At 44.2% G+C, this 24,910-nt stretch overlaps 1 protein-coding gene across 1 annotated transcript; it reads right to left on the bottom strand.

Moving 5' to 3' along the window:
- Nucleotides 1-22,936, bottom strand: LOC119178336 (male-specific histamine-binding salivary protein). The gene is made up of 6 exons (XM_037429524.2): nucleotides 22,847-22,936; nucleotides 8,573-8,729; nucleotides 4,000-4,166; nucleotides 3,028-3,110; nucleotides 325-408; nucleotides 1-236 (listed from the first exon to the last, which is right to left on the bottom strand). The coding sequence occupies exons 2-6, from the start codon at nucleotides 8,699-8,701 to the stop codon at nucleotides 94-96; spliced, it is 606 nt and encodes a 201-aa protein (XP_037285421.2). The 5' UTR covers nucleotides 8,702-8,729; nucleotides 22,847-22,936; the 3' UTR covers nucleotides 1-93.
- Between the last annotated feature and the right edge of the window lie 1,974 nt (nucleotides 22,937-24,910).

The following is a 24,910-nucleotide window of genomic DNA, read 5'->3' as shown; positions in this document are numbered from 1 at the left end:
CACAGTGCCGACCAAAGTAAGGTATATTCACAAAAACTTTTCGGCCTCAATATGGCACTCTTGTTCACCAAACAGAAAGGTTCTCCTCAAGTTTCAAGGACAGTGTCTTTTTTCTGAGCGGCAGAGGTCTCTGTTGTAGACGAAGTACTTTTCTGGTCCGCACAGGAGGTGGAAAACGTAGAAACAAAGTGACTTGATTTCGTGTATTCTTCCCTCCTTTGCCCAAAGCTCGCACGCTGAAAGAAACACGAATAATGCGTTTTGGGTTGTGAAGCATAAAAAGTCTGTACACTGTTTATAAACAAGTACGCGTGCAGTACAAACCATTGTTACGGTGGGGAACCCTCAGGATGTCGCAGTTTTCGTACTCCGAGAAGGCTATGGGGAACTCCAGAGAAAACACTTTATCTACATAGAAACAAAAAACAAAACATACAGGTTTAATCAAAATTGACAGAAAACTATCAATAAAAACAATGAAGGACGCATGAGCTTCGCCTTCAAGAGTAGGCCGCAATAGCGTAATTAGTCCCCGTGGGCATGGCCTTCTGAATTGGTAACCTCCTTCAGATCTTGCTGCAGGCCTTAACCGTGCCGTAAGGAAATGGATAACTATGCGAGTGAAATTTACCGTCCTAAGTTATCGCTGAACGCCTATTGCCAACAGATGTAGTGGTTAAGTGCCCACTACGCCATATTTATTTCGTTTGCGAATCAGCGAATATCCTCCTACGTGTCCGTGGGGCAACACAAAAACCCTACGGAGCTCCTAACTTTCACTGTTCGCTCAATATGTCTTTGTGCTTTTTAAGGAGTGGACCTTCCAAACACCTACTCATTGCTCGATTAACGACTTTTGACGCCTGGTGCGATTCTACGTTTATGCCAAATAATGTAGGAAGAGTTGGAACGACTATTCCAGTACATCATTCATATTGAGCTTCAATCCAAAGCATTTTAAGCAAATTCTGTGGTTTTCTATTGACTGTGGTAAAACACCTAATTGTCGCGCAGATTGCTGGAATTCAATCCTCACTGGGACCCTAAAATGTATATTATTTGATTTAATTGCATCTTTCTGGATTGTTGGGTCACGAACAAGATAAATATATTAGCTCACAACTAGCGACGCCAACGCTGACGCCAAAAATAGCGCGGAACGAGCTCTAAACTGATTCAATAGTTGTAAGGCATTCTCATGAGAGTGGGGAGCAGCTTCTCCTTTCAACTTTGCATTGTTCCGAAATCACTGCGTAGGACCAGTGTAGTAGCAGTAAGCCGAAACTTAAAGTATGCCTCTGCGTTTCCAGATGGACATAAACTACATAGCTAGTTTGTCTGGAGAAAAATTCTGGAAACGTATCTGGTTGTAATCAAGCGAGTGAGATAGAAATATAGAAATTATTTACAAAAAAGCAGAGAGGTCAACCTGAGCTATAGCCTGCTCTGGCCTGCAGTAGGGAAAAGGAACGTGGAGCGAAAGAGTAATGAATGGCGATAGTGAGGTGTGGATAAGAATATAGTATTGTTACGCTAAGACAAATATAAAGACGTGCCTTCAGTTCAGTGTATTGTAAGAATGCTACAACAGCTCCTATAACCGCATTTGTACTGCTGATTTTTGGTCATAGATTCAACAGAACTTAATTGGTGCACGGTTTGCTAAAATATCATCTAATCGAATATATCAATTGCTGACGTTCACTTGCGTATGCTGGAGAGTCGCAATATTTTTTGTTATGTGAGTTCGTGTTCGTGGTAAGTCACAATGGCTACAATCGAGACCTGTGCCACTGCACCTGATCAAGTGGGTTGTGGCGTCTTTTAAACGCCACTCCGAGACGAATGCCGTGAAACTTGCCTGTGATGTCTTTATTTAGCTTGGGAGGCATAACGAATTTCAGTTTTAGTCCCATTTGTCCCGCTGCTCACGCCGGCGTTCCGGTTTCTTCTAGTGCTTGGAGGTGGAGTGGCGCATTACGCATCGTAGGCATTTGTAGGCGCATCACGCATCGTAGGCAAGTTGTAGCAAACAAGTTCACTACAACATTTCTGAACTCAAAAGAAAGCGATTCTGCCACAATGCTTAGTCAGATATAACCGAAACATGCTGCCACCACAAAATATTATAGACGATTCACACTACAGAATGTGAAAGAGGAAGAAAAATTTGCAAGTATACCTACATTCTGAGCGAAAGCTCATTGAATAAATCACAGACAGCGGTATAGACGCCTAAGTGTTCCACTTCACGTCAAATATATTTGATCTAATCGAAGACGTTTCATTGCGAGTGTGTTCAACTAGAAGACTGAAAATGATTGGTTGTGGGTGTGCTGCATCTTTGTTGCATGGCTGACGCTCAACGTTTTGCTCCAAAGTGCACATTAAATGCTCGAGAAGCTGCCAGATCACTTGTTTATGCATGAACCACACTGCGCAAACAGAAACAGGGCCCCAACTACCACTACAAACTGCAAGAAAATTTCACTTTGGCTGAACTATGTGCAAGTTTGAATTACATATACTAGAAATCATCTTGAAAAAAGCAGCAAAGCTAGCAAAGACAACGCCCTTTTGCTAATACTTAAGTGGCACATTGTGGTGGTTTTCTGTGACGTAAGTAGAGCAAACACCACTTCCACGGTGTTTCAGCCCATCTTGAGCAATAATGGATACCACCGTATTACAGATGTCATGACGGGGAGTGATGCGTTTAAGGTCAGTAGCCTTTTACTCGAGTGGCAATGACGACTTCCATCACTGTTCCCAGGCAAATGGGTTCGCCCACAACCCAGTGCACTCCATGATGCGTGCAATTGTTTATATTGAAAAGAAACTTAATACAGACCGCACCGCCAACGTTATTATAATTAAGCTTTCTTCACCATGTGACTGATGTTTCTAAAAGTCGTTTTGCGCACACGGATCTATCATATGCACACACTATGGTATCAGCAATATTCACAGCAGACAGACGTCGACCTCTCTAGCTGGTGCTCGCATGCTTTTACCGCGTGCCCTTACCTTTCGAGTCTGATGCGTGAATCACATTCGGCTCAGTGTACCCCTCAGATGTCGACGTCCACGCGTAGATTGTTTGCGTCTTTCTGTTGAAAGAGAGACCATGAATGAGTGACACAGGAGCTCGCGTAACAGCGGCCCTGCAACACTTTTTCAAGCCTTCATTGAATGGCGTAAGTAATGACCTTTATTACCTCTAGGATCGATCAGAGCATTTTTTAATCCGTCTTGTGAGTGGCGTTTCACAAATTTGTGGCACACTGCAATCACTTTTTCCTTTCTCTCGTCTTGATCAGTGTGCTAGAAGCTCAGCAGGAAGTGATGGAACCGGAGAAAGTAGCTTCGTCGAACGTGCATCATGAGCTTCAGCAGTTATAAATATATATTTTTCTGAAGGTGTAGCTTGCCTTCATGTGATCGCGAGTGCACTATGGGGGGGGGCACGTGGTGGCCTCTCCTGGCGGCCACAATTTCATGCAGCTCCGGTGCTCAAATCGGCCGATTGTTGTATATTAGGGTATATCACGCTGTCAGTTGGGTTTACGGCATAATTTGTTAGGCGAACGATTTTTTGGTAGTTTTGAGAATTTATTGTAAATGGCAGGCCGTGTGATGTGCTCTAATGTTTGATTCTCATGCTATCAAGAGAGTTTACTTCCAATACGCATATGTTGTTTGACCAAGCTTAAAAGTGATGCAACACCCTTAAGGGTCGTAGCAGTGCGCTGTGAGCACCAAGCTGTGGTGGGGCGACATACCACAATGACTGACATGAGTGATCACAAACTCTACTGAAACATGAGGTATTCGCGCTGCAAACACTTTTTCGTCAGTCACCCTTTGGTATACCCATAAATAACATGCTCATTTCACAGAATTGTTCTGGCAACTCAAGAAAAAGACAGCTCAAAATGTAAAATAAAATAAAAAAAGCACGCTGGCCACTGCAAGCTACAATGGCTGAAGATAACTTACTCTGTTCCGTCCTTCACACTGATAGAGCCCATGGTGTTTACTGTGTATTTTTCTTCCTCGTTGACGGAGATCAACTCATTATATACACATTTCCTATCTTCTCCGTAGAATGGCTCGTCTTTGTAAGATCTCATATACAAGTAGTATCTTCCTGGTACCGTCAGTGCCTGAATGAAAACAAAGACAAGTACTAATGACAGTAAGGGTTCTTTCCACATCCTGCGGGGGTATCACGGCACACGTTTTGAAGCCTCAACACACAGGCAATGCCATGCCTGCCTCTGTGACCACGCTCTTGCGTGACCTCGCATTGTGTAATATGTGGGCTTCATAACTTCAGATCCGCCGCTTGTTCAACAGTATGCTATCATCTCTATAAAAAAAAACAAATTGACCCCGTATCTGCATGTTTCACTGCAAATGTCGTCGAAAGACGATAACTTGCGTGTAGAGAGAGTGAACAAAACGTCTATTTTATGTTCTACGCGAGAGAATTGGTGAATTGTATTCTGGAAGCACTGCATTAGAGAGTCGCAATCCGTGCAGCGAGGGCGAACGAGTGCATCGAGGCACGTTATAGACACGAGCGCTATCTGACAGATACCTACTAAAACGAAGGAAGGCGTACATGCTCACGGAGAAAGATGAGCACATGTCACGGAGGCAATTTGTAGAACGCAAAGCGACGGGCGAGTGCCACCACCGTGTCGTCTTTGCGAAACGTTGAAAATACTTGCCTTTTTGAGCATTGCGTTGCACTGTCAGCGCAGCGTGTTAAACGCTACGGTCCTTAGAATTACTTATGTGTGCCTTCTCTAGTGTAAAGCCACACATACAAAAATATTAACGTGTTGTTATTGTGCCTCAGATGTGCGCAATAATCTATTTTTAATTCACAATCGCACAAGTACGAAAGCTGAAGCTTCAGCAATATTGGTGGGTGCTACGTATGGGATTCGCCGTTTAGCGTGTCGCTTGGTGCCGTTTGGGGCATCATTACGACGAACAATCAGACAGACAGACAGACAGACAGACAGACAGACAGACAGACAGACAGACAGACAGACAGACAGACAGACAGAGAGACAGACGGACGGACGGATGGAAGGACAGACAGACAGAAGACAGACAGACAGACAGACAGACAGTCAGACCAAAATGTTTACGTCGAAGTACCACGAGAAAGACTATCGTCTTTAAAATTAGTAATTACAGGGTATCGCAGCGCGTGTCCACGCACTGGGTGACACTGGAAACACTGTATAGCGTGTCCCAGCGCACTACAGCGCACTAATAGCCACTGGGACACAGTCTACTGCGTGGCCAGTGCTGCCTAGTGCGCTGAACTGCACTGGGCAACACTGCAAAAGTGTGCCAAGTGTCTTACAGCGTGCTGGACGGGAATGACGACGCGGTACAGTATCTGTCCTACACTGGAAACACTGGCGGCCTTCGGAAGGAACTAGGCGCCCTCTGCGTGGTGAACTTTTTAGAAGAATCCATATTAGATCGCGAGATGCCGAGCCTATTATTTATAAAATATTTTCAGAATATCATTATATTCTCTGTGCTACACATCTTGCTTCAGTTTTAGAATACGCGATGAATGTGCGTGTGCGCTAAAGCAATCGTCTGTCGAGCACGCACGCGCGCACTGTCTCTGTGATTGAGTGCCATCAACGTAGTTTATAAACCACACTAAACAACCGATGCTTCGTGGCCAGTAGTATTAGTCTGATAATCAAAAAACAACCTACAACAGCAGTCAGTCTCTTCATATGGGCTCACCAGCAGCACTTAGTCATTGCAATGCCACATCTGGGCGTTTTTAGCTTCTGGTCTGTGCAGTCCAACACGCAAATATGACTTCGCTTGGTTAAGTTAGCATTGAAACTGAATTTTAACGGTTACTAGACTCTTCGTATTTGAATATCCACGATCGTCACAGCGACCATAGCCAAAAAATATGGCAGAAAATTTCCTGAAACGGGTGTCGAAAATAAAGTATTCAGTCAACAGTTCAGATGCCCATTGTTGTCTACATAGGTATGAAAATCGGTTTAGCGTGTAAGTGCGATTGCCACAATACATCTGCGATTTCGCTAATAAGTTTTGCGGAAGAACGTGCCAAATAGGCCTTCTGATCTAGGACAGTCCAGAACACACAAACTAACAATTTTCTGTGAGGTGGTTGTCAGTACGAAATGAAGACAATAATCACTTCTAAGCGAGTAAATAAGAAATATTGACTACCGGAATCAGTTAAAAGAGAAAGAAAAAAATGCTCTATCTCGTTTTCCGACTGTGGCATAGCGGTAACGTGTCAGATTCAAAATATTCAAAAAAGATTCAAAAGTTTCTTCTTTTATTAGTTGCAGAGATCGTAGACAAGCCACAATGTGCGCCATGCCAAAATTTTCAGAAACTATTTAAAAGGCCAATTTCGGTCGATAAAGGGTGTCCGAATGTGCAGCGTGCCCGCGTTACTGTACTTAGCACGACACTGGTCGAATAATCAGGTGGGATAGCGCCACTGGGTTTTCCGAAAAGAATGCCTTGGTAAACGCTGACAGGAGCGTTCTATTGTCGGAGCCGCTTCGAACAGCCTTTCGTGTCCCGCGTATTTTTTTTTAATTCGTCCCTTGTGCACTTTGTCTACTTTATGACCGTTTTTTTACTCGGTATCTCTGGATGAAATTGTCAAGAAGTACTGGATAGTTAAGAAGTGGCCGTTTTTTTTTCTTTAAACGGGGAACAAAACGACAATCATATCTTCCATGTTTTGTCCTATTACCTTGAGGAAGGCCAAGCTACGCGCCATAGGTCGGACCCAATAAATGGTGCTTTACAGAAGTGCATGACGACTTTAGCAGTAGCCATCCAGCCATATCCAATATTCATACAGTCGTTAAGTCTCAAGTCACCCCCACACACGCACAGAACATAAATATCTAACAAATTGAACATATTCACACTAAACCACAAGTGTATGTCAGAGTAGCTGGATGATAAGTGAGCTAATGTCTAGCACCATAGACCAGAACACGACAGATTCGAAGTGCGTCCCCATAGTTGCATCCAGTGCTGTGCCATCTATTGAAAGCGTGGCAAAGCAACCCCTTTGGGCTTCCATAGACAAATTCTCAACACGAAGGCCCTACACAAAGACCCTACACAAAGCAAACGCATAACTTGCGTAACTCAGTTCGTCGACGTTTTTATCGAAGCCTCAAGCAAACCTTGCTCATGCATGACGACCACGCTCTCAGTAGGTGCTGTGCAGGTTGCGTAACGAACCTCGTCAGGTGCTAGGCTGTTACATTTGTAAAATACGTCCACGCTATTATTACGTGGCAGTAGTAATTAGCTTGCAGTTTTCCTAAAGACAGAAAAAATAGTTTGCTGTCGCATATTACGAGTTGTGCACAAAGATTTGTGAAAACTCACCTTCTCGTGGTCCATCGTGCAATGGTTAGTGTATACTATTTGCAGGTAGTTACGCGGGCCGCAAGTTTGCTCAATTGGCGCTGTTACAAGCGTGTGTTTTGCTCACGAAAGCATACAGCCGGAGAGTATCCCCTAGAGTGTCGTTCATTAATTCGTTTTTAAAGCTTTCTGCAGAATTTTAATCCTGTAACGACGATGCGTTCCAAGCAAAGCTGTGCTAGTGTTAGTTAAGCTGATATTTAAATAGCCGGAATCCCGCTGTGTTTTATTAAAGATGTGCGGTGCAACCGTTTGCTGAAAATCTAGCCATTAGAGATAGCGCCACGCCTTCGTCTGTGGCATAGGCGTAGTACGTTGGCGTGAATACTGCTTACTTGCTAACCGTGCTGTCCATGCAGACGCTTCGTGTGCAAATTTCAGGAAGGTGTCCAGGAACGCAGTACCATTTAGTACTTTTTGAATGCGCAAGCCTGTTATATTGAAGACACGCATGCCATAAAAAACACTTCAGCAAATATTAATGCTTTGAAAGTACATAGTGAAACCCGTAGTGTGCTTGCTTGCGTTTAAAAGGACAACCTTGCACTGCATTTTTGTCAAAGCAGATGCTAAGAGGTATCGGGTGCTATGAGTGAGCCCCCACGCAAACTTTAAGACGGCCTTCAATCCAACTGTATGCCACGCAAACTAGATTCGTAAAACGTAATAGGGTGGTATCATGGTAGAATGAATAGATTAAGTTATACTCGCGCATTTTGGGTGGGTTTCTGGTTCTTCCGTGTGAATCGCAATTATCCACTGGCGGCGATGCTGGAAACACCGCACCGGCATGACGCCTGCGGAGCGCTGTGATCGTCGTAGACAGCGTCGAGTAATATCCTGTTGCTGCACTGCTCGCTTTGCCAACCAAGGACGAGGCTCTTCTGTGCAGACGAACTCTTATACGCGGTAGCGTTATGGCCGGCTACTTGTTCGCATTTTAATGCATCAGAGTGGCAGCTTGCCACGTTTGCTCGGAACAACAGATGCGCGCCTTCGCTCAGCATATTATGGCGTAGGTGCAACAGTATTCATCCCTATTGCTAGCAGCCTAGGTGTGAAATGGCGTTCTCTGGTGTATACTCACTTTCCATGCATCCTGGTATTTTGATAGCCTGGGTTGCCGCTCGAGAAGTTCGGTTTCGGCTAGAGCGAAGGTCACGGCGAGAAGGAGAATCCCAAACGATTTCAGATCTATGCTAATCGTCGCCTTCATGTTGGTCAAAGGGGTGAACACAGGGATTCTGAAATAGAACAGGAAAAAAAGATATTTTAATGTTTAACGAAATCATACATTGAATATACTTCAGCGAAACGAACACAGTATTTGACCGAATTGACACAGAAATCTCGCAATATTCTGATTTTGGAATTTCGCAAGCACAAGGGAAAACTACTGAAGAAACTGCAAGGACGATTTTAATGTAAAAGTGGTTTAAGTGTGCTATGGGTGCGCATCTTGTGCCTTAGAAAGCAAGGATATACCCACCACGGTGGTCTAGTGGCTAAGGCACCCGGCTGCTCACCCGCAGGTCGCGGGATCGAATCCCGACCACGGCGGCTGCATTTCCGATGGGAGCAAAAATGCTTGAGGCTTATGGGTCTGTATTTTGGTGCACGTGAAAAGAACCCCAGGTGGTCACAATTTCCAGAGCCCTCCACTACGGCGTATCATAATTATATGGTACTTTAGAGATGTTAAGACACAGACAGCAAGGATATGACTACTGGCAACGAAGGGAATTAATTAGGAAAGTCAGTCGATTATGAGAAGCCTTGCAATGCTAGCAAGGATTATTGATGATTGATATGTCGGGTTTAACGTCCCAAAACCACGATATGATTATGGGAGACGCCGTAGTGGAGGGCTTTGGAAATTGTGACCACCTGGTGTTCTTTAACGTGCACCCAAGTCTGAGCACATGGGCCTACAACATTTACGCCTCCACCGGAAATGCAGCCGCCGCAGCCGGGATTCAATCCCATGACCTGCGGGTCAGCAGCCAAGTACCTTAGCCACTAGACCACCGCTGCGAGGCACAATGCTAGCAATGGTTCACACGTTGTGACGTATTGGTCACAATTGAGGAATCTTTCGCTGTCTTAATTCCTTTCTGTAATTTACAAGAGGTGGAGACACACTTTGAGTAGAATTGAAGGTACGCAGTTTATTAAAAAATACGAAATTTATTGTCATATAAGATAATTCCGAAAAAACTTGATTGTGCATAAAGCATTTTGTGTAACGAGCGACGTGCCACTGTTAGACGTGCCACTATTAAAGCTGAATGTTTTAATAATGCTGTATCATTATAAATGTCTTGAAAAGTGCACAACACAGAAAGTCACACAAGCGAGACTTGAAAAGTTCTGATACTTTGGTAGACATTGCAGTACAAAAAATACCGTCTTTCTCCGTAGGTTCCGCCCGAGCTGTTTTATTAGTGCTTTTATAGGCGCTAAATGTTCTATTCTCTGAGTTTTACAGGGAAGATGATGGTACCTCATGCGTAATTATCTCAGGTATTAAGGATTGCTACTGTGTCGTGTATCTTTCATTCTTCAACTGTAATATTTTATATGAAACCACCTTTCTATATTACTTGCGTACATATGTTCTCCTTTTTTGGAACATCCTGTAATACTACTATCTCAAATTACCAAGTACTAGCAGCTATGAGAGGCGATTCTGTGAATAGCGGAGGCGTTCAGTGATGCTTTGTGACACTATACTGCAATATATGTGAGCAGTTCTTCGGACGCGCAATATGTCTTGATGAAAAAAAAAAACTTGGTAATGGATTCCACTTTAGCGAACTTGTACCTAACCCGTGCTTTACGACAGCACGAAATAGAACTCAGTAGACAAGAAGATAGGTGTTAACCAGCCAATGTAACCACGATAAGTTGGTTCACACTGAAACTAATATGTTTCAGCAAAAAAGAAAATACACTTGGAAGGATAACAGATATTTTGTTCTAGTTGAAAAAAGTTTGTCCTGCTTAAGCAATTTTTTAATACAAACGTGATTGTGCATAAATATCTGCTGTGGCACTATATATGGACGTATAATAACAAACTTGCGAATACATCAACCTATCTTAATATTATAGCCATGCAAAACTATTGTAAATCTGCTATCAATAGCATTGGTAGTTTTTTTTTTCGAATTGACGACAGTTCTATCGAAAGCTCTATCATTACACGTGTTAGTGCAAGAAACTATAGTTAGTACCGCTATTAGTTAACGTTTACCTTTATCTTTCGCGTCGATGGTATCTTTAATAGTATCATCAGTACTATTACTCGCGACTTTGGAGTAGCATAGGGTAAAACGCAGAAAAAAAAATTGCGATACAGTAAATTTTAACTTTATTTCACTCTTTACCATGAAAAGTGAATGCAGAAACTGTTGCTTTGGGTGCAAGGTATGTGCTGCATAAATATGATCATTTCGCTTTACTTCAAAGGGTTGTTTTAAAAATTAATAAGACATGCGCTATATATCTCATTTTGCCCCAACTTGCCGGGCAAAATGAAACAGTGTGAAAAAAGTTCATCCTGCCAGCTTTTGCTGTATAAGCAATTGCAGTATAAGCAGTATACGTATAAGCAATTTACAGTATAAAAAATTCACGGCGTGGGCACACATGAAGTCTTCAAGAGCCCACTCCTTGCACTCCACACAATGAATAAAGACATAAACAGGCGCTGTGTTACTCCAAGGCTTCTAGCAGCTCATGCATTCCCAGTTTTAGGATAGAAGCTCTTTATAACGACACCTGTTCATCCCTCGTGGCCGTAGTAGTGGTGTTTAACAAGTATTACATTTTGAGCTCTAATGTGGTGCTGGTGAGAGATTTCTTCTGCGCGTTGTTGAACAATAAAAAAATAGTGCTCAATGTACATGCCAATGGGTGCTAAGGGGGAATGAGAGACAGGAGAATTCGGCTTTTAGTTAACGCGCACGCTGCAAATTTTTTATTGTTAAACAACGCACAGAAGACAAGAAAGGGTTGCTACGTTATACTCGCTGAGTGTTACCTCCTAGGTTTTAGAAAAGTTTAGCGAGTGTTGGGCCACAGTGCCATGAATACAGTGAACTAGTATATACCATGAACTCGAGGTGGTTAAAGGTGGGAAGTAGACACGAAGCGCAAGCCGTAAGAAAGTGTGCGTGTGCCTCCTCTCGTTCAGTCCTTGGAATGTCCGCTGGATGGCGGTGCTTCTATACGAGGAATATATGATGAAACATTCGAGATGGTGGTACTTGAAGTGTTGAATAGGTGGACGAACGAACACACAGACAGATGCATGGACGGGCGCCCGGATGGTTGCACGGACGGATGGAGGCATGGACGGACGCAGGAGCGGATGCATGGACGAACGCAGGGACGGACGCACAGATGAACGTGTGAACGCAAGAACAGACGCGCGCACGGATGGGCGGATGGACGCACGGGCGGCCACACAGACGCACGCATGAATGGACGGAAGCAAGAACGAATGGACGGACTAATGCCTTGCCCCACTATCAATAGTTCACTCCGTGGATATGCTGCCATTTTTTTCTTTGTGCTAATGGTGTGTTCTGTTGAATGCATGCCCTTCCTTAGATTGTTCATTGATGAAAGGCTAGATATGTTCTGGCACATATTCTTCACCAAGTTTTGCCGTTTTGATGCAGAACTGCACGTGCATTTTGTGGCGTTTGACTTCGTAAGTAGGGCTTTGTGAGGCTATGAATTTCAGATTTCCTATCATTTGTTATTTTTAAATTTCAGTATAAAAACAATTCCAATAAAACTCGATTCAAAGACACGTTTGTGAACGGCTTCACTTGGAGATTCTTTCAATTTTTTTCATGCGCCTCTTGAGAGTCTCTTAGAAACGCGGGACAGCCTCGAAGTCACGCGGATGGAGAGAGTGTTGTCCTCAATAGCAGTTAGTGTTTTAAAGACGATAGTGTTTTTTGGGCACCTTAGACGCAAAAAAGTTCATCTGTCTGTCTGTCTGTCTGTCTGTCTGTCTGTCTGTCTGTCTGTCTGTCTGTCTGTCTGTCTGTCTGTCTGTCTGTCTGTCTGTCTGTCTGTCTGTCTGTCTGTATGTCTGTTTGTTCGCCCTTACCGGCACCCTAAAAGACACCGGGGTGACCGGCCGATACCCCAAACAGCCGACCCCATCCGCAGCGCCCACCAATATTGCTCAAGGTTGAGCGTTCATACTTGTGCGATTGTCAATTAAAAAGCAATTATTGCGCATATCTGAGGCACCATAACAACACATCAATATTCTGTATGTATATACTTTACTAGACAGCGCATACATAAACAATTATAAGGACCATAGCGTTTATCACGTTGCGCGGACAATGCAACGCTTGCACGAAAGGCAAGAGTTTCCAACGCTTTGCTAAGACGACAAGGTGGTGGCACTTACTCGTCACTTGCGTTCTGCACATTATCACCGCCGAGACGGGCCCGCACGCCGCGCGTGTGCTTTGTTTTCTAAGGAGACATTAGAGCCAGATGGCTCTAATGTCTCCCGTGCGACGTGACTTGATGCGTTCGTTCGCCTCCGCGGCACGCTTGAGGCACTCTAACGCAGCGCCTCTAGAATACCATACAATAATTGTCTTTCACAGAACATCAAATAAACGTTTTGTTCACTTTCTCCAGACGCAAGACTATCGTCTTTCGACGACATTTGCAGTGTAACATGCAGAAACGAGGCCATTTTTTTTTCGTTTCCTATCCATGAAGCTCTATAAAGTATTTTCTTGTACGTCCTAACCCTCCTAAACAAAAATATAATATACAAATATTATGAGTAATTTGTAACTAGTTCACTTATTAGGACACTCTCTAAGGCCTTTCGGTGCATTTCTGTCGCTCTTTGTTCTTCCCACATGCATGAAAAAAACATTCCGCTTTGGCACCATGCACCGAATGAACCAAACTTTTGTTGGTATGTAGCTAGTAGTAGAGAGTAACAAGATACTTACGTAGGTTGCTGTACTGACGCCAGCGTAGCCTCATTAACAGATCTAAATATTTTGCCGAGCAGGATTTCGCCCCCTTTTTGACGGATCACAAACACACCCACACCAGCCGCGTAATTTTAGGGGCGATGCTCTTTATGGTGTGGGTCTGTCCTTCCTCCGTTGTTGTACGTAGCCACTGGTGGCACATACCACTCTAGAGCGGGTATGTGACACAGGGCATGCGAGATGGGTGATGGCGGTACTTAGAGTATTCACTAGATGGATGCACGGACGGAAGCATGTACCGACGGACAGACAGACTAGCAGACGGACGGACGGATGGACAGACGCGTGGAGCGGGTATTTGCCGCAAGGGATGCGAGATGGCGGTACTTGGAGTGTTCACTAGATAGACGCACGGACGGATGGACAGACAGACTAGAAGAGGGACGGACAGATGGACGGACGCGCGGACGTACGGATGGATGGACGCATGGACGCACGGACAGACACACTCACGGGAGGACGCACGGAGAGACGGACGGATGGAGGCACAGATGGAAGCACGGATGGTCGCGCGGACGGACGGAAGCACGGACGGGCTGACAGACGCTTCGCCCCCCTCATCATCATGCACTCCATGGATATGCTGTGATTTTTTTCCAAGCGAACGTTGCGACCAATGATAATCTTTTACACATAAGAAAACAGACAACTAAAAGCACATATCGCTAATATAGAGGAACAAAGAAAAGTGCCTATAATATTAGCTAGAGGGGTCGGCAAAGCGAAAATGTCGCGTTTCGACCAGTGTCTCATTCTGCCCCACCCTATAGTAGTGCTGGCAATAATTTGGCTGTAAATAGCCGGTGATATTGCTAGGGGTACCATCTGCGTGTCTTCGCTTAAAGGGCCCTGGACACCAAAGTTGGCAGCTCGAGATGCATGTGTTGTTTGGTAGTCCTGCATGCGGGTCATTTCTGGCCGATTATTAGTGACGAGCGTTGCCTATAAGTCAATTTTGGTTTTAAAGCAAGGGTGCACACTCATCCGAGGGTTGAGGTCCAATTGACATTTTTCTAGTTTAACGTAAACAGCCCCCCCCCCCCCTGTCACAGAACGAGCGCTCAAAAAGGGCGCGCCACCAAATTCTCGCGACGAAACGCCGGAGCGACGCCGCGGGGTCAAAAGAAAAAAAAAGAGAAAAGAAAACAAACATTCAAAGACTCCCGCGCGCGCGACTCTCTCCCTCGGAAGCGTGGGCTCGCCGACGAACCTCCTCACCCCACATCGGCGGCCGAGCAAGCACTCGAAATTTCTCGATGGAAAGGGGCGTGGTGACGCCGGGTTGAGTCATCCGTCGCGGACGGCCCTCGTATCGTCTCGACCTTTCCCCCAGCCTTCGCTGCGCATCGCGCCGATGAAATGATGAGAACTTTCTGGAATCTCGCGCGGAAGGTATTTAATCGAGCAGCCGAGACGAAAGATCAGGAGATGACGGAAGTTAGCGCCAGAGCGCGTAGGGTATACCGCCGCGTGGTCGGCGAAGGTTTTGTCCGTAGAGACAAAACCTTCTCATGACGTTGCTGAAGTCAAGCAGGTATTGTCGGCGTCAAAGAGCATTTACTGGCGTGCACAACATTCTGATTAGGTTAGGTTAGGTTAGACGTTGTAGGTAGCCGGCGGATCTAGCCTTGCATAATTTTCAGAAATTGCCCCGCCTGGTTTCCTCGTTGCTAATTGCAGCTAATGTCATCTGTTTGTTTTTAACTAAGTACGAGCAGGTTTTATTTTAAAGTGAAAATCGTGCATAGCGCGATGTAAGCCGGCAAAAGACGGCGGCCTTTGTGCTATTCCACATGCAGTATTGTGCTGGTAGTCTATCTCGCTGCACCATACCCTAAACATAATTGTCACTTATCACCAGTCACATTCGAAGTCTGTAGCATTCAAAAATTTCAAAAGAAGTCACAACACCTGTTTCCTACAGATGGAGTGACCACACGGAAACGCAATATAAGTCACGCTCTCACATGGCGAGCCTAAACGTTGCAGTTCCTCAAATAGACCTTGCAGTTTCTTCTTAAGCTCACAAAACTTGAGCAAATATCACCAATTTCCTTCCACATCGGCACAAGGGCGTCGCGGAGAGTCTGATCTTGTGGAGCCATGCCGGTGTACGCGCTGATCCCGTTCGGATGCGATGAAGCCAGCAGGCCCCTTGATAGCCCTTTTGTCACACATGACTGGTGAGGCGTCAGCCATAACGAGTGAAAATACTTATTGACAGCTTCTCGTAGGATACGCTGATTGTTTTTGGGAGCCTTCTTCGTTGGTATAAGCTCCAGAGCACTCCGGGCAAGTATGTCAGCTGCCTAATTACCCGTTATTATATCCACATGTGATGGAATCCAATGAAAATGTTTATACCTATGCCATGCAGGTTTTTAAGAGTTTGCAGTGATCTTTGAGTGCATCGATTCAAACCAATCCATGCTTCAGCCGCTGCAAAGCAGGCTGACTGTCCGAAAACACTGTCTTGTTGCGGCCTACAAGCCTTCAATTTCTTCAGGGCTACTCGAATTGCCACGCTTTCACGAACTGTCGATGAAACAACGCACTCGAGTAACGCTGCCCAGGACGTCTTTAGAGACGGGATCACAAACGCCGCAGCGCTTGCTCCATGCATTACGTCGACTGATTCTTCGGTGAAACTTTCAATTGATCGGCATACTTTTCTTCAATGCATTCAAGTACAAAAGAACGTACTTCTGCTGTGGGTGTGGAACGCTTTCTGTGTATCCGTGGAATCATCACCTCACAGTCGACATCCTTATGTGACCAAGGTGGGTCTTGCCGAAGTTGTCATTGTTTGGGGAAATTTATGCAAGGATGACGAAGGATGTTGAGGGCCACGAAAGGTCGCGATTCCGTGCGTCGCCGAAGGCGACTGAGTAGTCCTCGTCTTGGGCTCGATTCACCAAGTCGGCAAAGCTGCGTCAGCAGTCGTTGAGAGGCGAGAAGGCGTAACGGTGAAAGATGAGCTTCATGAAGCACCTTCATGCTCGCTGCAAGCTTTGGCACTCCCGAACCGACTCTGAGGCCTTTACGATGAAGTTTTTCCGGCTGTTCGTACTGTGAACCACTCGGAGAGATCAGAGGCAATTGAAAAAGCTCACGATCGACAATTACTGCCACGAGTAACTTTATTATTGATGTTGGGTGGCTCCCCCAGCTTGTTCCTGCCATCCTCCGAAGACTGTTTTTTTACACGGGGTGACAGCGCTGACATTGTCTTGCCTACTGCCCGTCGCCAATTCTTCCTGGTGTCTAGTGTGACTCCAAGGAATCTCATGTACTTAAGTTGCTTACTTGATTCCTCAGGACGTAATATTTTCATCCTTGTTTCTTGTCTTCGCATACCTGGGAATAGCATGAATTGAGACTTTTCAGCTGATATTGTCAGCCTAATATATTCGAGATGGGTTTGTGCGGAGAGTATAGCTCTTTGGCCAATCATTCCAATCGCTTAAGCTGATATCCAGACAGCCAGGTGCATATGTCGTCAGCATAAATTGATAGTTGAACTACCTTGCTCACAGTCTTAAGAACATTAGGTAAACCAGCCATGGCCACATTGAGCATTGGAGACAGGACACTGCCCCTCGGCACTCTGGTGATTTTTTTAGCTACTGAGCCCTGTTCCTAACTTCACCTGCATCGAGTGATTACGAAGAAACGCCTGAACAAAGCGTAAAAGGTGCCCTGTTATTCCGACAGACGCAAGACCATAAACTATCGCACATTGGATTACGTAGTCGTGCGCTTTTGAAACGTGCAGGAAGATTGCCAGAGTTGAAAAGCCGTGTACTCGTTGATGTTCTATGTGACTCACCAAGTCCAAAATGTCCTGTGCACTCAACCTTTGCCGAAACTCAGTCATACATGCTGGAAGGGCCTTGTGAATATCAATCCACCATGTCAGCCAAACACAGAATAGCTTCTCCATCAGCCTCTCTATGCACGAAGTTAGTGATACTGGTCTATATGATGCCAATATATCTCTCCTGTCTTTAACTGGCTTCAGCACTGGCATGATTCAGGCCATTTTACAGGCTTGAGGAATGTGTCCCGACTCCTAAACATAGTTGAAATGCATCAGAAGCCTGCTCTTCACATCTGCAGGTAGATTTGGGATCATTTGGTTTGTAATTCACTCAGCTCCAAGAGCACACCGTCGACAAAGAAAACTTAAGGATGACGTAAGTTCCCGCAGCGTGAACTGTGTGTCGATGGCAGATGGATAATGACGCGTAAGTAGGTAAGGTGGTTCACTTTCTCTACCAATTACATGGACGTCCGCAAACTCTTCGGCTAGAGATGGTCTTGCTGTATCCTTGAATACCGCGAGAGCAATAAACGGTCTCAATGGCTGGGGCGTGCTTCCGACACTATTTTCTACTCGCCATATCCTTGTCAGTGGAGTGAAAAACTCTCACAGAACGTTGCCCATTCGTCACCTCTCTTGTTCTGCTGTTAGTTGTTCTCGAGGTGGTTGTGGCTGCTTATGCCAGGAGTGTCTTTCTTTTTCGGAGGCAGACATTTTCAAAAGACCCACATTGTTTCATTGTTCACCACAGGCGGATCCTCCTATTTGAGTGCACGTAGTCTCAGGCGCTGTCTCGCTGCAGGGCACTAGTTTCTTCTGGTATTGAGGTTAAGCATTTGGAACTGACGTGAAATCGTTGCGAAATAACGACGCTAGCAATAAATGCACAATACGTTAGAGCATACAGGATTCCACTTCGGAATCACCAGACGCAATCTACAAATTATTGTTAAAAATTTGAGACCAAAGCTTTCGCTGTCAGAAGTGCTTTAACAATAATGCCAAAAAGCATTTGCAGTAGCCTAATAGTATCAATGCTCAGCTTACTTTATTTGTGAGGATTTTTTTGAATACATAAACAATTTTAGCAGTTAAATTGCTGTAATATGTACATATTGAAGGTCATATTTTCAGTAAAATCTTACTGCTTTCAGTTAAAAAACTTGTTGATTGTTTTATGTACATGTAGGTCAAAATGAAACATACATTTAAAGCAGCATAGGGCCGTTCATAGTAATAATCTCGTTTCTTGTACACCTGAATAGTTCATCTTATACATCATCTGTTTGCCGAGTATTCTGGTGAATGAGTGCAAGCATGCGAACTTTCTTGCCATTCAGCATGATCCTCCTTATCCCGCCCACTTATGAAACGAAGCTTACGCTGCAATGAGTTCACGAGGTAGATTTTATGGTATCGGTAGCGTCCTCAAACTTATTGTTGGTGTCGTTGTCAATAGTTTTCTTCTACCGCGATAGTGACCGAGCTATGGATAGCATCGATAGCATTTCTGATAGTTCTGAGTCACTACATATTATACTAATGAAAAGAATCTATCAAATAAAACACTTCCAGTAGCATCTCTTTTACACCTGTATGAGTGAGTGAGCGAAACAATTTTATAGACGATCCGGCATAAAGGGGGAAGGGGTAGGGTGATTAAAGCGAGACACTAGCGTGCTTGTTATCGGGGCTTGGCACACAGAAGAGAACTGGGAGTGGGGTTCCTAATTCACAAAAACATAGCTGGCAACATAGAGGAATACTATAGCATTAATGAAAGGGTGGTAGGTATTGTAATTAAACTGAATAAAAGATACAAGTTGAAGGTAGTACAGGCATACGCGCCTACATCCAGCCATGATGACGCTTCAGTTGAAAGCTTCTATGAAGACGTGGAATCGGCAATGAGTAAGGTAAAAACACAGTATACTAGAGTGATGGGCGACTTTAATGCAAAGGTAGGGAAAAAGCAGGCTGGAGACCAGGCAGTAGGAGATTATGGCATCGGCACTAGAAACGCCCGAGGAGAGCTACTAGTAGAATTCGCAGAACGCAATAATTTGCAGATTTTGAATACCTTCTACCGAAAACGAGAAAACCGCAAGTGGACATGGAGGAGCCTTAATGGCGAAAATAAGAACGAAATAGACTTTATAATGACTGCCCACCCAGGAATCGTGAACGATGTGGAAGTGGTTGGCAAGGTACGATGGAGTGACCATAGAATGGTACGGTCTCGAATTCGCCTAGACTTGAAGAAGGAACGACAGAAACTAATACGCAAGAAGCCAATCAATGAGCTAGCACTGAGAGAGAAAGTACAGGAATTCAAAGTGTCGCTGCAGAACAGGTACTCGGCTTTTAGTGAGGAAACGAACCTTAGCGTAGATACAATGAATGATAATCTGACGAGTATCATTACGGAGTGTGCAGTGGAAATTGGAGGCAGGGTAGTTAGACAGGACACTGGCAAACTTTCCCAGGAAACGAAGAACCTGATTAAGAAGCGTCAAATCATGAAAGTCTCAAGTACAACAGAAAAAATAGAACTGGCAGAGCTTTCGAAGTTGATTAATAGGCGTAAGGTATGCGATGTAAGAAGGTTTAACATAGAGAGAATTGAACACGCTCTAAAAAACGGAGGAAGCGTCAAAGCAGTGAAGAGGAAACTTGGGATAGGCAAAAGTCGGATGTATGCACTAAAGAACAAAGAAGGCAAAATAACTACCAATATGGATAGTATAGTTAAAACAGCGGAGGAGTTTTACAGAGATCTGTACAGTAGCCGAGACAACCACGACCTTAATACTATAAGAACTAGCAGTAACCTTGATGACACCCCACCAGTAATAATAGAAGAAGTCAGAAAAGCTTCGGAGAGCATGCAAAGAGGCAAAGCTGCTGGTGGGGATCAGGTAACATCAGACCTGCTGAAAGATGGAGGACAGATTGTGTTAGAAAAACTAGCCACCCTGTTTACGAGGTGTCTCCTGACGGGAAGGGTACCAGATTCTTGGAAGAACGCTTACATCATCTTAATACATAAGAAAGGAGATCACAAGGACTTGAATAATTACAGGCCGATCAGCTTGCTCTCTGCAGTATACAAGCTATTTACAAAGGTAATTGCTAACAGAGTAAAGAAAACATTAGAATTCAATCAACCAAAGGAACAAGCAGGATTTAGAACAGGCTACTCAACAATTGACCACATTCATACTATCAATCAGGTAATAGAGAAATGCTCAGAGTATAACCAACCACTATACATAGCCTTCATAGATTACGAGAAGGCGTTTGATTCAGTAGAAATACCAGCCGTCATGCAGACACTGTGGAATCAGGGCGTAGATGAAGTATATATAAACATTCTGGAAGAAATCTACGGGGGATCAACTGCTACCATAGTGCTTCATAAAGAAAGCAACAGAATACCAATCAAGAAGGGTGTAAGGCAGGGGGACACAATCTCCCCAATGCTATTTACCGCGTGCTTACAGGAGGTTTTCAAAATCCTAGAATGGGAACACTTAGGGATAAGAGTTAATGGAGAATACCTTAGTAACTTGCGCTTCGCCGATGACATTGCATGGCTGAGTAACTCAGGGGACGAATTGCAACTCATGATTACGGAGTTAGACAAGGAGAGCAGAAAGATGGGCCTTAAAATGAATCTGCAGAAAACGAAAGTAATGTACAACAACCTTGGAAAGGAGCAGCGCTTCGAGATAGGTAATAGTGCACTTGAAGTTGTAAAAGATTATGTCTACTTAGGGCAGGTAATAACCGCAGAGCCTAACCACGAGATTGAAGTAACTAGAAGAATAAGAATGGGGTGGAGCACATTCGGCAAGCACTCTCAAATTATGACAGGTAGATTGCCACTATCCCTCAAGAGGAAAGTATATAACAGCTGTATCTTGCCGGTACTTAGCTACGGAGCAGAAACCTGGAGACTTACAAAGAGGGTTCTGCTTAAATTGAGGACGACGCAGCGAGCAATGGAAAGAAAAATGGTAGGTGTAACCTTAAGAGACAAGAAGAGAGAAGAGTGAATTAGGGGACAAACGGGGGTTAAGGATATCATGGTTGAAATAAAGAGGAAATGGACATGGGCCGGGCATGTAGCGCGTAGACAGGATAACCGCTGGTCATTAAGGGTAACTAACTGGATTCCCAGAGAAGGGAAGCGGGTTAGGGGGAGACAGAAGGTTAGGTGGGCAGATGAGATTAAGATGTTTGCGGGTATAAATTGGCAGCAGCAAGCACAGGACCGGGTTAACTGGCGGAACATGGGAGAGGCCTTTGTCCTGCAGTGGACGTAGTCAGGCTGATGATGATGATGATGACAAGCGTGCTCGGACGTCCCAGAGCAGCAACCTGTATTAAATTATTTTTGCCCGAGTGTCCTGTAGGTTTTACAGTGATACCGTTGCAAATAATTTTTCCGCAGCCATGTCACTGGGGGTCAGTCGCACCTAAAGAACAAGGCTTTTATTCGATGTTGTAGCCCATTAAGTGTAGAACAATAGGTCAGGTTAGTATAGGATTAACCGGGTATTTAGAATAACCATATTGCAATGTGCGCAAAACGCATCTAAGAGAAATTATATGCTGTGTTAGATCGTAGTTATGCATGTAAGTAAGAGAAGTGAATTAAATGAAACCTTTAGGTTCCATTTCACTGCAGATGGAACGCACTGGTTGTTGCTATTATTAACGTGATTTTTGCATTGTTTGCTGTTTTTGATACTCGTTCTTACACTGAGGCTCTAGTCGCTCTTTTCGAAGCCAATCCACGCGCACTGTCCCTCACGCGTGACGGTTTAAAAGTGTTCACTCGTGTAAAGCATTGAAAAATTTACTATCACCACGTGGTTTAAAGCACAAGTTAGTTGTTAGCATCTTCTTCAACAAAAAAAAACACAAAACAGTATCGATAATTCTGTCATTGCCTGCAAACATGGCTGACAATTTGCTAGGGTGAACCAAGCAAGAGGGCATTTCGACGTCTTGACAAGCGCAACTTTTCTTTTAAGGCTGCAACCTATTGATTCAGTGGTGACTGAAATTGATTGGCTGCTGCTGCAAGTGAACTTGCCTTTAAGAATACAAGTCCACTTGTCAAAACATGAGCTCCAGCACAAGCACCATGTTTACGAATGTTCCATCGCAAGCAGCTAACTTACACATCGTGCCTTCTTTTTTTATTCTTCTATTGTGGTTATTCGGACAGCAATATAATGGCGATTGCCCGAACAATATTCAGTACTCCGTGACTGATAGCTGATGCTGCAATTACATTTCGCTTCGGTTAATTTGGCTATGTTTAACCCATGCGTTATATTTTTTACAATATGAAAGGCCTAGTTTTTAACAACCTCACCCAATGTAATCTAACCACAATAGGTTCAGCAGTTCACGCTTCAAATTGGTTATATACATAAGCCCACCTTTCCACTCAACTCTACATGTATCCACTCACCGGGGTTCAAGAAGGGACTCCGTACAGCACTACGTCTGCGTGTTGCACCACAAGTGAGACCTCGTGGAAGATGAGACCTGCGAAGGAAACGTTAGGGGAAAAACAAAGTAACCCGCTGTCAAGGGCAATACAGGAAGGTAGCTGGCATTGAAGATGAGCTCACGTATTCGATCAAGGAAAAGTCTCAGACACCGATTTAACGCCTGATCGACCAGCAGCTGCGAACATTTGTAAAGCTGATGTTATTTGTTAGCGCCATCCTGGGACACAGAAGGATGTTGCTCACATGCCAAATAAGCGAGTCGAGCGCGTTGTTTTGTTTCGTGTCAATACCTGCAGAACTGAACAGGAACAATACGCGTCTGGCAGGTCATTGGAGGACCTCTCTTTGGGTCATTCCGCGCCTAGGTGTAGGGCAATGAGTCCCCGAGTTCTGGGGCTATGAGTGCCTGAACTCTGAACGACCCAAGTCGGTCCTCGAGGCTGAATTTGAGCAGCGTTGTCTTCCGACGCACACTGTTCGAGGGTGCTTTCTCATTTAGAAGCACATCTTTGTCTTACTCCCGTAAGAAATGTACAAGGATTGCGCTGGCTCATTAAATTTGACTTTTCTTTTTACGAATAAACGTCTGGCTAACACATGTTCAAGATCACAGAGTTTGGAAACAGTAATGTGTAAAGCCTGGTTTTGTGGCCACTTCATTTCAGTAACCGGTTCACGCACTGCTACTGGTACGGAGAGCTGAATGTCTACACTCAACGGAGCTTTACATTAAATAGCACGGGCTTTATATTTTGCAGCACCTGTTGTTCCAGCATTCATAAAAGTAACTTGACTTATAGGAAGAAACATAGCCATATTCCATGAAAAACATGTGGCCAAAAGTGCCGAGGAAGACACACACCTGTTAGAATAATAATTTCTATCAGGTTCCTCTGTCCAGTAGACATTGGCAACACCCTGTCCTATGTACTCCTAGTTTCTGGTTACGTTTACGCTAGGCACAAAAGAACTACGCATTACCAATAAGTCTATCCAGCCAGTGGTACTAAAAATTCTGTCGCGCGTTAGTACTTTGTTATATTACGCAACTCAAAAGCTCCAAACATCCCGCACCCCAGAAACGAATGAACAGCACCCAGGGGCGTACCAACTCTTTCGCGAGCGTGTGTGTGTGGAGGGGGGGCATTCATAACTCACTTTGATATATATATATATATATATATATATATATATATATATATATATATATATATATATATATATGAGATATAACAGACAGTAATGCCAAGGAATGTACAGGGGAAGTTATTAAAACCAATGGAATGTAAATAAGAAGAAAGTAACTCAGTGGTTAGAGCATCGAACGCGTAATTCGAAGGTCGTAGGTTCGATTCCTGCTCACAGTTGGTAATTTTTTCATCCACTTTTCTTTCTTCTTATTTACATTCCATTGGTTTTAATAACTTCCCCTGTACATTCCTTGGCATTACTGTCTGTTATATCTGATTAATATTGTGTTAAAACACGGAAAAACGAGCCCTTAGGTATACACTTCTTTCCCTTATTTCATTGAACGAGGGTCTCGTACTGGCAGACTTGGTGTGTTTAGGTTGTATAAGAGGGACAATTAATCAGCTGCCCGCTCATTATAAGTTCACGTGCTACGTGACGCCAAACATGCGCATAAGAGTGTTTTCACACTCGTTGTTTGGCTCATAGATGGCGCTGACTGTCGCTCCTACTTCTAAATTCACAGATAAACCCAAAAAAGTGGATGGAGGGAGGGCCCCTGTGATAGCTCAGTGGTTAGAGCATCGAACGCGTAATTCGAAGGTCGTAGGTTCGATTCCTGCTCACAGTTGGTAATTTTTTCATCCACTTTTCTTTCTTCTTATTTACATTCCATTGGTTTTAATAACTTCCCCTGTACATTCCTTGGCATTACTGTCTGTTATATCTTATTAATATTGTGTTAAAACACGGAAAAACGAGCCCTTAGGTATACACTTCTTTCCCTTATTTCATTGAACGAGGGTCTCGTACTGGCAGACTTGATGTGT

The sequence above is a fragment of the Rhipicephalus microplus genome, chromosome 1, assembly GCF_043290135.1.
Source record: "Rhipicephalus microplus isolate Deutch F79 chromosome 1, USDA_Rmic, whole genome shotgun sequence".
NCBI lineage: Eukaryota > Metazoa > Arthropoda > Arachnida > Ixodida > Ixodidae > Rhipicephalus > Rhipicephalus microplus.
The sequence above is the reverse complement of the archived record's forward strand: the minus strand, read 5'-3'. Positions and strand labels throughout refer to the sequence as shown.